The 14,779-nt window shown below is 37.7% G+C and overlaps 1 protein-coding gene across 1 annotated transcript in view; it reads left to right on the forward strand.

Moving 5' to 3' along the window:
- Positions 1 to 8,229, forward strand: part of LOC122815093 (mitogen-activated protein kinase 12-like) — a 372,412-nt gene extending 364,183 nt beyond the window's left edge. Inside the window, exon 3 of the mRNA XM_044087335.1 lies at positions 8,167 to 8,229. Coding sequence (XP_043943270.1) covers positions 8,167 to 8,229 — 63 coding nt within the window. The remainder of the gene's footprint in view (positions 1 to 8,166) is intronic.
- Positions 8,230 to 14,779: the final 6,550 nt, after the last annotated feature.

The following is a 14,779-nucleotide window of genomic DNA, read 5'->3' on the forward strand; positions in this document are numbered from 1 at the left end:
TAGTTTTTGTATGTACTGTTTTTACTGAAGTTGCTTTGTTTTACCCTGACTTAATTGAATAATTAATTAATTTGGTTATTGTTCACAAAATGGGTCAGCTGGGTACTCAAAGCCTATATAAGTGTTTTAACATATTTCTGTATTTGTCTGAAGAAGTGCATGTATTTGTATGCATGAAAGCGCTTACAAGTAAAAGGCTACATTTGTTCTACTTCGGCTGGCGTGATTTGTGACCTGTTCCTCTCCTTGTGTATTTTATGTCAGTACATTACTTGACAGTAGCAGGCTGTCTGCTCAGTTTTGAAATAATTTTTAAATATCAATTTATTATTTTATGCAATGCTGTAGTGGTACACTTTGATGCTGCAGGCAGCACACCCATTTGGTGCACCCTGCAGTCTACAAATAATTGTATCTCGATATCTTAACGACAGCTTGTAAACTGTCTTCCTTATTTTTTCCCAAAATATAGCAATGAGTTATTATTTAGGAGTCTAATAATTTATTGCTGCTGTTATAAGAGAATAATAGTCTGACTGCCTATAAGTTATCATTGTCATGGCAGGCGTAATGATAGCATGTAAGCTGCCAGCCTGTTTGATGCCCCTATATGTTGGTGCCTAGGGAGCCACCCACCCTTTCTATGGCACCGATTTTATGTAGCATACTTAGATATTACAGCGTCAGCAAACTATCTAACTGGTGTGGGAATAGAACCCAGAAACTTCTGCATTAAAGATGACTACGCTACCTGTTGTGCCACTGAAACTAAAATACAAAAACGTCGAAGTTTACTACAATACTGACATGTATGACAAAAATCTGTTTGAGCATCATCAGAAGAAAAAAAGTATGATTTTAGAATGAAAACACTTTCTGAATGAATCCTTATTGCTGTGGAGGATGGGAATTATGCAGAGTCATAAAAGTATCATAGCAGATCAGGTTGACAGATTTATGTTGCTTAAGCAAGGCTTATTTAATGTTACAGAGATTGAGTATTAAACTGAACCTGCTTAAAGAATGTAAATTGTACATTATTAGCATCCTAGCCAACATGCAATCAACCCAGCTTAAATGGCATAAATTGTTCGCTGTCAATTGTTATAGTCCTCAGAGGAAATCTGCATAATTTCCAGCTTGTTTTGTAAAATAAATAAATACATGAGTGTTTCTCCATTGTCAATTATTATTTCAGGAAGTCTGTCCTTAGAACAGACATTTAGCATTTTTCTTTTCTTTGTATTGTTTTTTAATCAAATGTCACCTTAATGTTAATACTGAATTTTAAGTAAACCTGTATAGAGGATTTGAACTGTAAACATAAAAATCAGTCTTATTAATAGTGTGAAGAGAGTAATTGCTTTGTCCTGCTCCCCTCTGTGCACCCTCCAGGTAACCATCAGCTACTTGACACTGCTCCCATTGCTTCGTTTTTTTACCTTTAGTGTCGCCTATAGCAAGCCCCCCTGATAGCTGTGACACCACCAGTGATGAGCTGGGATTGGGAACTGGTTTGGACTGTTACAGCTGGCAGCAGTTGCTATCCTGTGCATGTGGGTAAGTTTTGACAGTCTTAACTGTAGCCGTGAGCATCACCACAGTCTTGTTGCATAACTCTAGTCCCCTTCAGATTCTGAAATGCTAACAGCAGTCTGCCACCTGATTTTGTTAGCTTCCCCATCACCAAGGGCATGTCACACCATGGGAAGTAACTGCTCTGTCCCTCCTGGAGCAGAAAGTGAGCCAGCCAAAAGCTACCCTTCTCACTTCCCTATGCAGCTCCTCCAGTGTCCAAGCTGCTGATCGAACTTGGGTCATTTGGGTCATAGTCAGGGCTTCATCCTTCTATGGCCGATAGCTGCATATTCTGTATTCATTTTCTTTGCAAGGCAGATTACAAAATATACATTTCAGTAGTTATGACTAAACTATCCATAGAAAATGTAAGGCAGTCTGTGCAATGACTGCAAACCTCCAAGAACACACGGAATTATCTATATACTGCGAATCAATGTGTACTTTGTATACAGTATAACATATTAACTATTGTCAACACGGTTTCACTTCATGAGTTATATCTGTGTTTCAACTTTCCTTGATTGATAACCCTCAGAAGTAATAGTCTAATAGGTGTGTACTATTAAACTGATATTTTTGAACCTAAAAAAACAATGTCTAAAAGTAATACCAAGAAATAGAAGTGTATCCAGAAATAATGATCAGTCCTGTGATCCTTTCCTGTTTATAAACATTAACAAAAAATTCCTACCTTAAACATGAATTAAATGATATTATGTCTGTTCATTTATATAGTATAAAGTGTTACCATTTCACAGTCAAACATTTTCATTTCAGAATGAGTTGCTAATTAATATTCTGTATAAATGAAGTTATATTAAGTGAACCATTACATGTATAAATACTTCAGTAAACAGATGTACACGGGCATAACAGGTCAGCTGCATGCCTGTTAGCACAGAACTATTTCATATATGTAATTTCGTATTTTTTTGTAAGAGCTACAAATTACCTGCAACCCTTTCTGTTTACTTACTCAAATTAAAGGTTTAGTTTCATTTCCAGATATGCAATATATTACTTCAGCTATTCTGTCAGCTTTGCCATTTAAGACATTGATGGAGACTTTTTTAATGGATGTGACATGATTTTTGTATACATCATTGATCTCTTGCTATGAATTACTACTTTCAGTTTCTAGAGTGGTAAACAGTCAGCAGCCAATTTTACCTCTAGGGGCTTATAAGAGCCCCGTGGTAAGCTGTTTGATATCCACTGATAGCTAAAAGGGTGTATGACTTATGGCACTAACTTTAATAGAGTTTTAAGCAGTAGTAGAACTTTCAAGAAATAGGTAGAGCAAATGCATTATGTATACTTGAGTATTAGTAAGGTAGCAAAAAAGAGATCTAAATACATCCTTAAAATAATTTATTGATCAGTAAGTAAGTATGGGAATCATGAAGCTGCAAAAAACAAATACGACATAAGAAAAATGAGGAAAATATAATGCGAATGATAGCGTTTGTAATTAAGGCACAACACTCTTTCAGGGTATGTAATGTAGGATGTGGGTCTGTCCCATCTGCAGGCACTTCTGTTAGCTGAGACAAGAGGGTGATATAAGCAGAGCTAGTCAGATTACAGGGCTGTGCTGTATTTGTGACCAGAAAGTCCACCACCTCTGCCCTAAAGGATGCAGTGACTCGAGACCACCTCCCTTGCCCTAAAGGATGTCATGAATCCGTAGTACTTTCATCACATTTGATGTTAGGATGGTGAAGCTGGCAGACTAGATATGCATCTGCTCATCCTTTCTATTCCACAGTTTTTAATGGCATCACAGTACAAATGAGCCCTTTTACAGAAGATAGAGGTTAGTGATATAACTCCAAAGAAGAGAACCTTCAAAGGGTCTCAGAAGACCCCAGAGTGGAAGGAAACATTTTCTATTTCTGGAATTTGGTTTTAAAATTCGTTTTAGGAGAGAGGAGACAGGCAGATAAGTACCTATGCTGTGTCAAGGCTGTAGGAAAATGAATCAGTCCTTAGAAGTGTGGCAGCAGCTGAAGAGGGACAGGAACTGAAGAAGGATGGGAGCTGGATGTCATTGTCCACCCAAAGATAAGTGGGGTGGCTGGAAGAGTTAAGAACACTGTAAAAGGAGTCTGGTATTTTCAGGTGTGTGTGAACCTCCCTTCAGAAGATGGCACACACATCAGAATTCCTTGAGTGCCACCTGTCCATGGTGTGAGTAAGGCTGGACAGCTGAGTGCCCTTCAGCATTGCTTTCAGTAGTTGGTCCTGAACTCTGTGAATTATTTGGTTGGTCTGCTTGGAGCAATGACGGTTCTATGCTTTATACTCATGGGATAGTTTATGTCGGCCTTGGGGGGAGGGAAAGCATTATAAGTGACTTAAGTGCTTAGTCAGTAGTCATTTAATTTAATCTAACTGGACAGTAAGGAGAGAAGAAAGCACAATAGATCAAGTGGGTGATCTTCCACAGTCTTTGCAAAGATCAGATAATTAGTAACGCAGTCAGTCACAATGAAGGTAATAAGGAACGCAGTCAGTCACAATGAAGGTAATAAGGAACGCAGTCAGTCACAATGAAGGTAATAAGGAACGCAGTCAGTCACAATGAAAGTAATAAGGAACGCAGTCAGTCACAATGAAGGTAATAAGGAACGCAGTCAGTCACAATGAAGGTAATAAGGAACGCAGTCAGTCACAATGAAGGTAATAAGGAGCATGATCAGTCACAATGAAGGTAATAAGGAACGCAGTCAGTCACAATGAAGGTAATAAGGAACGCAGTCAGTCACAATGAAGGCAATAAGGAACGCAGTCAGTCACAATGAAGGTAATAAGGAACGCAGTCAGTCACAATGAAGGTAATAAGGAGCATGATCAGTCACAATGAAGGTAATAAGGAACGCAGTCAGTCACAATGAAGGTAATAAGGAACGCAGTCAGTCACAATGAAGGTAATAAGGAAAACAAACATTTTAGTAAATTATTAATTAAAAAATGCCAGGGAGATTGACAGGTCGAAAAGGAATAAGGATAGAAGCCACAAATAGCCATTGTTAATATCAAAAGCTTCCATACTGTTGGACTTCTGACAATGACATACTGCCTAGGTCTTATCATAGTCACCGAAATACCCCCCACACACACACACACACACACACCCACACAAGCTTTTTCTGAGATGTAAACAAAAGGTTTACACTTTGAGTCACAATGGTAGTGGGGGGCTAAAACTGCGGGTGCAGAAACTGTCTTAATTAGGAAAAATCATAATAACAATTAGAGATTAATCAAGGAAGAAAGGAACGTTGTGGGTTATAAATGATATCACTGTTTGTACAGGAGTTATAAATGGTACAACTGTTTGTACAGGAGTTATAAATGGTACGACTGTACAGGAATTATAAATGGTACGACTGTACTGGAGTTATAAATGATATGACTGTTTGTACAGCAGTTATAACTGGTATGCCTGTTTGTACAGGAGTTATAAATGGTACGACTGTTTGTACAGGAGTTATAAATGGTACAACTGTTTGTACAGGAGTTATAAATGGTACGACTGTTTGTACGGGAGTTATAAATGGTACGACTGGAGTTATAAATGGTACAAATGTTTGTACAGGAGTTATAAATGGTATGACTGTTTGTACAGGAGTTATAAATGGTACGACTGTATAGGAGTTATAAATGGTACGACTGTTTGGAGTTATAAATGGTACAACTGTTTGTACAGGAGTTATAAATGGTACGACTGTTTGTGCAGGAGTTATAAATGGTAAGACTGTTTGTACAGGAGTTATAAATGGTACGACTGTTTGGAGTTATAAATGGTACGACTGTTTGTACAGGAGTTATAAATGGTACGACTGTTTGGAGTTTTAAATGGTACGACTATTTGTACAGGAGTTATAAATGGTACGACTGTTTGTACAGGAGTTATAAATTGTACGACTGTTTGTACAGGAGTTATAAATGGTACGACTGTTTGTACAGGAGTTTATTATAACACCTCTCTCGGGAGAAGAGCATGACAAAGAAAGAAAAAGTACCTAAAGGGGCTTAAAATAGGGAGCTGCTGATTTGTTGATCTGAATTTGTGAAATATTACCTGGAGCACTTGCGCTGCAGCTGCGAAAAGGACGGGAGAAGCACAATTTAAATTATAAGAATATCCAGAACACACTGCAACTGGTTGGAATGAGTCCCATACCGAGGAGCAGAATATTGGTTGTTGATAACTAACGTTATGATTGAGAAATACAAATGTACACTACGTCTGATGTGGTGTGTCTTCTACCCACAAAGATCAGAATCAGATGACTAGATACATTACAGCATGACTTGTAGTGCCTCATCACACTGAACAGCAAACGTGGACAGCACAATTAGTATTACCTTGGGTGGAACAAAGTGTGGGACACAATTAGGTTAGGGACCACACTGTCTGATAATAACTAAAAAGGGGAAACACATGTGCGTAATGCACATGCAGATATATAGTGTACACAGCAGAGATGTTGTGGTATTAGCAGTGTGGGCAGCACTGAACAGTGAATGTCCTGCACAGAGTACATCAGACAGCACCACACAGATGCATAGTAGCGACCTTCATCATTGGCATATGTATGCTGAAACACATGAGACACAAATAATCACACATGGAATGATGACTACATATATGAAGTGGTGGCAACCAGTCTGTGCATGTTGGAATCCATCTGCAGAGGATGAGCAAGAGGTAATTCACACCACCCATGTATAGCAAATTATTGACTGCAGACCTGCATAGCCCCTGCAGCCAAAAGTCATTACATACTCTGTAGATGTTGGCATGGTCGATACAGAAACATCATGACCAAAGCGATGAACATGGAGTCCATCTGTGACTCTTCATATTAATCCCAGTAATAGTAGGCGCTAACATGACAGGAGAATGTGACGCTTGCCATGTCTTCATATCCGCCTAACCAGGGCTGTGTCCTGTACAGTGGCATCAGCACAAGATATGTGAATGTTTCTTTTAGATCCACCCCACAGTGATCACTCACCTGCTGACTGTTCTGCTTCATACGAGTTCACATGTTTCTTGATGACCTGAATCTAGATCTGATGACACCTGCAAATCCTCAGGTCCGCATAGTGGAGCAGAATTTGTGGTACAGTAAGTAATAATGCACAGCCAGATTGAACATACGAAGCACAACTCACTAGTGAGCCCAGCATGCTGTAACACAAGGGAACACCATCGCTCAGTAGTTACTCCACAACAGTACAACATTGTACTGATGGAAGCTGGGGATTATCAGTCCTGAGCAGTTTAATGTATGGCTTTATATCTTTATTAATAAACTGCAAAAAAAAAAAAAAAAACAGAACTCCAATCTCATGGCTTTGGGTTATTACCAGTAAACCTTTTCCTGTATGCTGGAAAAGTTTTTTTTTATTTATTGTATAATTGGCATCATTTAGAAAAGCAGATACTTCTATTTCTCTGGCACTGGAGAAGAGAGGACAAGTCAGCATTTCCAAGTAACCGCAGCACGTTTCATATTGTGGTTATTGTGGGTGCATTGTTTCTATTTTATAGACTAGCACATCAAACAACTTAGGGTGATCGCTCAAGACATTGGGATGGGTCAGTTAGTGAATTCATCTTCTTAGGTTTGTTCAGATGTGATCATGTCAGTGACTATGGAGGTCGGTAGCAGGTGTAAAAAGTCAGTTATGCTGCAAGGAATAAAAGGAAATAAAGGCAACAGCAAAGAAAGGGGACGTATTAAAATTAGTAATGAGGTGCTACATCATTCTATCTTGGCAACAAACCTTTAAATACCTATGTAAGATGTATTCATTTTGGAGATGATATAGAACAAAGACGAGAACTGCAGTTATATGGAAAGTGATGACATAAGACATGAGACATGAAGGTGTGGCTGGAATGGACCTCAGTGTGATAGAACAAATGTCATGCGGGGCATTATTTTTACCCCAGACAAGAAAGGATATGATCACGAGGCATATAGAAAGTCAAATATTACAAGAATTTGAGGAAATATATATATTCTTTTTTGTATAAAAATATACACGGCATCACTGTCTTTAGCAAATCACAAAGATAAGAGTTTGAAAGACTTCAGGAAGAAGTGAAACCGATGTAAGATGTTTCTGAAGAGGTTTGCCTGCTCAGCAGTGTAAACACTCGCTGTAAGTGATTTGGTCACATCAATTAATATTGATGTGACACCCCAACCCCTTGTAAAACTGGGAAGAAGGAGGTAGGTGATGATGATGGTGACATCTGCATGCTATTGGTCAGTTTACAGCTGAATCTTATCCATTATGTAGGGAATGCGGTAGGACAGGTGGCCAAATAGTTTATTTCTGACATAATTTTCTCTCTTACTCTGAATATTTGACCAAAACATTAAACTTATTTAGCTGTTGTAAATAATGCTTAAATAATTTTAGGACAGAACTGGCATTTGAGTGTACAGTTATAGTTGCAGCTCAGTTTGTGGTTAATGCATCAAATATTTTAATATTTTCTCCTGTAGAGTTGTGGAATTTTCTTTCTGCTCAAAGCTTTTTTTTTTTCTTCTGTTCTAGGTTATTGGACTTCTGGATGTATTCACACCAGATACATCACTGGAAAAGTTTACCGACTTGTAAGTAGCATACTTTTTAAATGGAGCAAAAAATGCTTGTCTGTGTAGAACCTTAATATAATATTAAGTGCCTTGATGCAATATTGTAGGTGCATTTTTCACTTATTCTCTTGACATTTAATGCATCAGATTTCTTAAAATTACTATAAATCTGACATTACTGTAGACAAATTGAACAGACTTCCCTATTCTTAAAGTAACTCAGAGTCTGTAGCAATATTATCATAAAGTAAATGCCAAGTGCTGTATTACAGTTTTATTCGTGCAGCTCTTGGAAGTATTTATATTGTACCACGGAATATGTAAACCATGCTTGAGATTAAATTTATACAAACAGTGTTCAACACACACACGCTACAGACACTGCTTACTCACTGCAGGTCATAATCATTATGAGAAGAATGACTTAGTTGGATACACCTTTGATAATAATGCAGTAGGTATATTTAATTATGACTTTTGGCCTTGGTGGTACCTCTCTGTAGATATCATTGTAATCTGATGTTGTCTCACTGTTATAAGCATAAGGCACTCTCTACCCCATTCTAGTTAGCAGGAGCTGAACACTACAATTAAAGTGAATACTGCAACCCAGTGTTGTGTAACCCCAGAAATGTAATGTTTAAAGTTATGATGGTGTGACATTTTTTTTTTATGTTTTTGTTTGGGTAGTAAAATCATGGTGTGTTACTTCAAGAGACTGCAGTGTAGAAGTTCCAAAATATACACAGTGATGTGTTATAAACTCAGTGCATCAAATATGTTTTTTTCTCTTTGTTAGGTTTTACTGTTGTTTGCTTTAAGTAACAGATACAGGCTCATTTGTTTTTTCAGTGGTTTGGGATTCAAGGTTTTGGTTTGACAGATTGAACTTTGATCCAGTGTGCATGAAATGTGTCAGTGTAGCATGAAGTGAAGTGGTCTGTGGTTTATACTGTCAGCTCTTGTTTTATTGCAGGTGATCTGTTCCTCCAATGTCTCTTAGAGGTTCTGAAAGCAGTCTGGAGTTGTTTGTGCGACATCACAATATAGCTCGTATTGGCAATATGTTCTTCTCCTACTAGTGTGTGATCTCAAAGTTGTTACACATTTTGAGGCAGGATGGCAGGGAGAACAGTGAGGCTTACTTCTGCAAAAACACTTATAATGTGTGTGTGTGTGTGTGTGTGTGTGTGTGTGTGTGTGTGTATATATATATATACACACACACACACACACACACACACACACACACACACACACACACACACACACACACACACACACACGAGTCTATGTCAGATGATCAAGTTTTCAGAAACTTGAAATTCATACAATCAAGACCATATGATCAAGTTTCCAAAACTCGAATAATAAGGACAGTGCAGCAGTTAACATTGTCACCTCACAGTAAGAGGTTCTCCCGTTCGATTCTTGTCTGGGGTGCCTTCTGTGAGGAGTCTCATGTCCCACCTGCATTCATGTGGATTTTCTCTGGGTGCTCTGGTTTCCTCCCACATTACAAAGACATGTGTCTGAAGTATTTCCCCCCAGGCATCCACTGAAAATTGGCTCAGTCCAAGTATATATATATATATATATATATATATATATATATATATATATATATATATATATATATATATATATATATACAGAGAGAGAGATAGAGATAGATATAGATTTAGATATAGGAACACTATAATGGTTGAACTTTTATAATATCAAGCATCTGTAATACCAGCAGAAGTGACTGAATAGTCATTTTGTATGATGTCAGAACGCCGGCATTACTTTGTGGGAGCTGCAGCACAATGTGGAGTGGGAATTTGCCCTTTCCTTGCAGTTGTATGATCTCAGAGCTGGTTTATTATAAGTAGCAACTATTATAAAGAGTGGGGGGGGGGGGCTGGAGAGCAGGATGTCTTACTCCCCTGCAAAAAAGTTCTATATTTTGAATTTCGACCATTTTAATTTGATCATTTGTGGTTTGAGTTTTTCTATCTTCCATTATTCGAAGTACACTTGTATGTTTTACTTAGTTGATCATCAAAATCTAAATGTTTTCAACAAATGCTTTTATTATTAACACATTCTCATTATAACAAAACTTAAACACAGAAGTTATTTTCACTCAATAACAGGAACAAAAATTATAACGGTATTCATTAAGCTTCTCAGTGTAGCAAAGACTTTTCCTCTGCCTACTGCTAACTTTCATTCTTTTTGCACAAACACCAGTGGAGGTCTATAGTTTCTGTCACTGAGTTTTTGCAATTAGTTCAGCAGTGGTTTTCATTTTCTCCCATGGCATAGGGGGATAAAGGCCTAACTATAGCCCAGATGACCCAGGTTCAATTAATGGCTCGGGTATCTGAAGCACTATCAAAGAGGGATGGGAGTGCCTTTCCATGGCAGAGGGCATACATCAGAAATGCTCCCTGAAGGGAGGAGTGATTCACAGAGAGGAGTAACCTTCAGATGTGCCGATAAACAGAGGGGTGGGGGGAAAGGAAGTAAAGTTAGTTCATAATAACCCCTTAAACAAGCAGAGGCAGTTGCCAGCACCATCCCCCAGAATGTCATTATACCAAACTCCAGCCATTAGCTGTAGATATTCTTTTTCATCCATTTCCTTGCTTTTTTTCTTTTGTACCTGTCTATCTGAATGTTGTTTTTCTGTCGTTTACCCTTTTACCAATAGAATTCTTTCATTCTTTTACTGTCCCAGTTTGTAAACAATTTGTAACTTCGTCATCACTTATCTAAACGCCGTTTTCTATCTTCTCTTTATTATTTTTCTCGTGTCATGTTTCTTCTTTTTCTTTAATTTCTTCTGATCGCTTTTCTTCCTCCTTAATCTTATTTCCATGTTTACAATCCATCCATAAATGTCCAATGTTGTTATATTTATAACATTTCAGTTCACATTTTGGTATACTTGTGTCTCCCCACAATTATAACAGTTTCTTTTATTGCAGTTACTTATCAAATGTCTTTCTTCTCCACAAAAATAAAATGTTGGGTTATCCCAGTATTTTACAATACCCCTATCCCCCTCCACAATTATCCTGCTTGGTATATGTATAATTTTTTCTCATTCTGTTTTTAACACAATAACACAATCCCATCTACTAATCCATAAACTCCTTTCATCATAAACGTTTACAATTGTGTGGGTACTTCTTTACTTAAAGTTTTTAAATGTTCTTTCAAATTCTCTTTCCATCTCTTTTCAAAATTGTAGTTGAATTTTTTCTTTTGTTTCCCTGTTAAAGGCTTTTATCACATAAAGATTCCAAAGGTTACAGTCTTTCTTTTTTTAATATTTTTAAAGAAACTTTTCTATTGAAAAAAACAGCCTCAAATATAATGTCTCTGTTAATAAGAATAAATGCTCTTACCACATGGGCTTTTACACCCTAAGGAGCTATTAAATTGTCCCATCCTTCATACCTGTCCATTTCTTTGTCTTCTTTACTATGAATCCTTAGCATGTACTTCTGTTTTTCCTGTTCGTCTGCCTTTTTCTTTCCTCCTACTCCCCTTTGCCTTCTTTTACTTTCTCTGCATATGTTTTCTTTTCCATCTCACCAATATTCTTCAGGATTGTGTCTGCATCCTCTTTCTGTATTTTCTCCATAATGTCCCCCCGGAAACATCTCCTACATTTTCTGGTTCACTCTGCACCACCACTTCTTTAAGTAAACAATCCCACAACCCTCCCAACTAGATTGTTGTAATTCTTCATCCGTCATTTACCATCACACAGGTTTCTTTGAAACATCTCCTCAGAGTCCTGCGTGCATTCTCTGGTTCTGATATTGGTTTTCTCCTCCAGTTCTCTCACCACGACATTATCTGTTTCTCTCTCCATCTGCTTCCCTATTTCTCTGGGTCGCCTCTGTGCCTGGAATGGAAACTGGAAGTGCACATGCAAACTGGGTCCCATTCACAACAAAGATGAGTAGGGGATATTTCCCAATGCTCTGGGCAAATTTCCTCTTGTAGTATAAGTACCACTTTGGGTCTCCCCTGAAGAAAGGCCTGTAGCCTAGATGGACTAAACTGTTCAATAAAACATAAATAAATAAACATATACTTTTTAAAAGTAAGGTCATTTTTATTTTTAGGATGCACTTTAAGATGCAATGTTATCCATGAATGGTGTATGGTACATACATTCCAAAATATTTACTGTTTGTAACACCACTGTATTTTGTAAGAGGTGTTTGTTGGCTACTCTTGCAAGTGCAGTACATGTGTGTAGCAACGTGAATCTGTGTTTGCAGAGACTGACTGACATTCTTGCAAAGTAAACACAATAAAGCTGCAGCAGTCAGCAGCTGAATCTCTTATAACAGTCAACAGTACGTGTGTGTGTATCTGTATTTACATTTATATATATATATATATATATATATATATATACACATACACACATATATATATATATATATATATATATATATATATATATATATATATATATATATATACACACGTGTGTGCATATATGTGTGTGTGTGTGTGTGTGTATGTGTGTATATATATGTGTATATATATATATATATATATATATATATATATATATATATATATATATATATATATATATATATATATATATATATATATGGTTCCCTATCAGAAGCCTGAAACACTATAAGCCTGAAAATCAAAATCCTGAAACCAAAAGCCTGAAAATTCAAAATCCCGAAAACCCAAAATCCTGAAACTCAAAATCCTGAAAACACAAAATGGACATACTGGCGTCATTGTGGCTTTGCTATTGTTAGCCCTGTGGTGTTAGGTCATGCGTTGGGTTCAGGTAAGTGTGCGGTTGGTTTTCTGTTAGGGTTAGGGGCGATTTAAGTGAGTTAGGGTTAGGGCGCAGGTTAGGCATGTATGCAATAGTGACAAATATTGGGGTTAGGGGCGGTTTAAGTGAGTTAGGGTTAGGGCGCGGGTCAGGTGAGTGTGCGATAGTGATGGACCTTAGGGTTAGGGTTAGGGTCAGGGTCAGGGTCAGTTGGTAGATATTAGTGTCTTTATAGTGACATATTAGCATTATTTGTGTTTTCAGGATTTTGAGTTTCAGGATTTTGGGTTTTCGGGATTTTGAATTTTCAGGCTTTTGGTTTCAGGATTTTGATTTTCAGGCTTATAGTGTTTCAGGCTTCTGATAGGGAACTATATATATATATATATATATATATATATATATATATATATATATTTACAGCTATAGATATAGATATATAGATACACACACATACACACACACACACACACACACACACACACACACACACACACACACACACACACACACACACACATATATATATATATATATATATATATATATATATATATATATATATATATATGGGAACACTACTAAATCTCAAACCTTTGAAATATCGAATTTCAAAAGCTCGAGACCATGTAGCCCGATACCCCACATTACCAAAAGACCAGAAGCACGAAATTCAAAATCCCGATGTTAAGGGATTCTGAGATAGCGCTTCTGGTGTTGCGGTTCAGGTAAGTATGTGTGTGTAAGTGTGTTTGTGAGGAGCTTTAGTGTGTATAAGTGTGTGCTGTGACGGTGGTGTGTGTGTGTGTATGTGTGTGTGTGTGTGTGTGTGTGTGTGTGTGTGTGTGTGTGTGTGTGTGTGTGTGTGTGTGTGTGTGTGAGGGTGTGTGTGTGTGTGTGTGTGTGGGGCTGTAATGTGTGGGTGTGAGTTTGCCTTGTGTGTATGTTTGTGCTATCTCGGGGTTAGAATATTAAAGTAGAGAGGGTGTGGGGGGCACAGGGGGGTGAAGCCCCCCTGCTTATCTTTAGTGTAGGGTGGTTTGTTTGGATTGGGGGAGGCTGTGTGTATGTTTGTGTGTGTGTGCTGTATGTATGTAGTACTTTAAGGATTTTGAATTTCGCGGTTTTAACATTTCGGTAATGTGGGGTTTTGGGCTTATAGTCTCTGTATTTTGGGCTTCGGGATTGTGTAATTTCAGGATTCAGTAGTGAATCCATATATATATATATATATATATATATATATATATATATATATATATATATATATATATATAGGTTCATAGGTTCATATGTAGGTACTAGGCTATCTGTCCAAAGGCATTTAGAAACCTAGCCCGAATGTGTTGGTTTTTATTGCCCTCTTAGATTAGTTCCCTGTGCCTCTGTCCAGCAGAGCCACTGAAGTGATCCCCGGGGTAAATTTTCTGTTTTCCATCCACTCGTCAACGTTTCTGTTGAACAGTTTTAGCGAGGAGCTCTGCCTAATGTAGATTGGAATCTTGTTCCAAAGCATGGGAAGTCTCTGGTACAGGAATCTATCCCCCCAGCACATCCTATTTATTGTTGTGCTGAGGTTTAGATCCCTAGAACGTGTGGCTTGAGGGAATAAGGTTTTCTTTAGGTGGAGCATGTCCATCAATTCTAGGTTGGACATGGCCTTGTATGTCAGGCAGAGATCACCTTTGAGTAGGCAGTATGCAACCAACTACAGCTGGAGTTTCTTCAGTCAAGCTGCATAGGGCATCTGTTT

The sequence above is a fragment of the Protopterus annectens genome, chromosome 11.part0, assembly GCF_019279795.1.
Source record: "Protopterus annectens isolate FY-2018-M chromosome 11.part0, PAN1.0, whole genome shotgun sequence".
NCBI classification, from domain to species: domain Eukaryota; kingdom Metazoa; phylum Chordata; order Ceratodontiformes; family Protopteridae; genus Protopterus; species Protopterus annectens.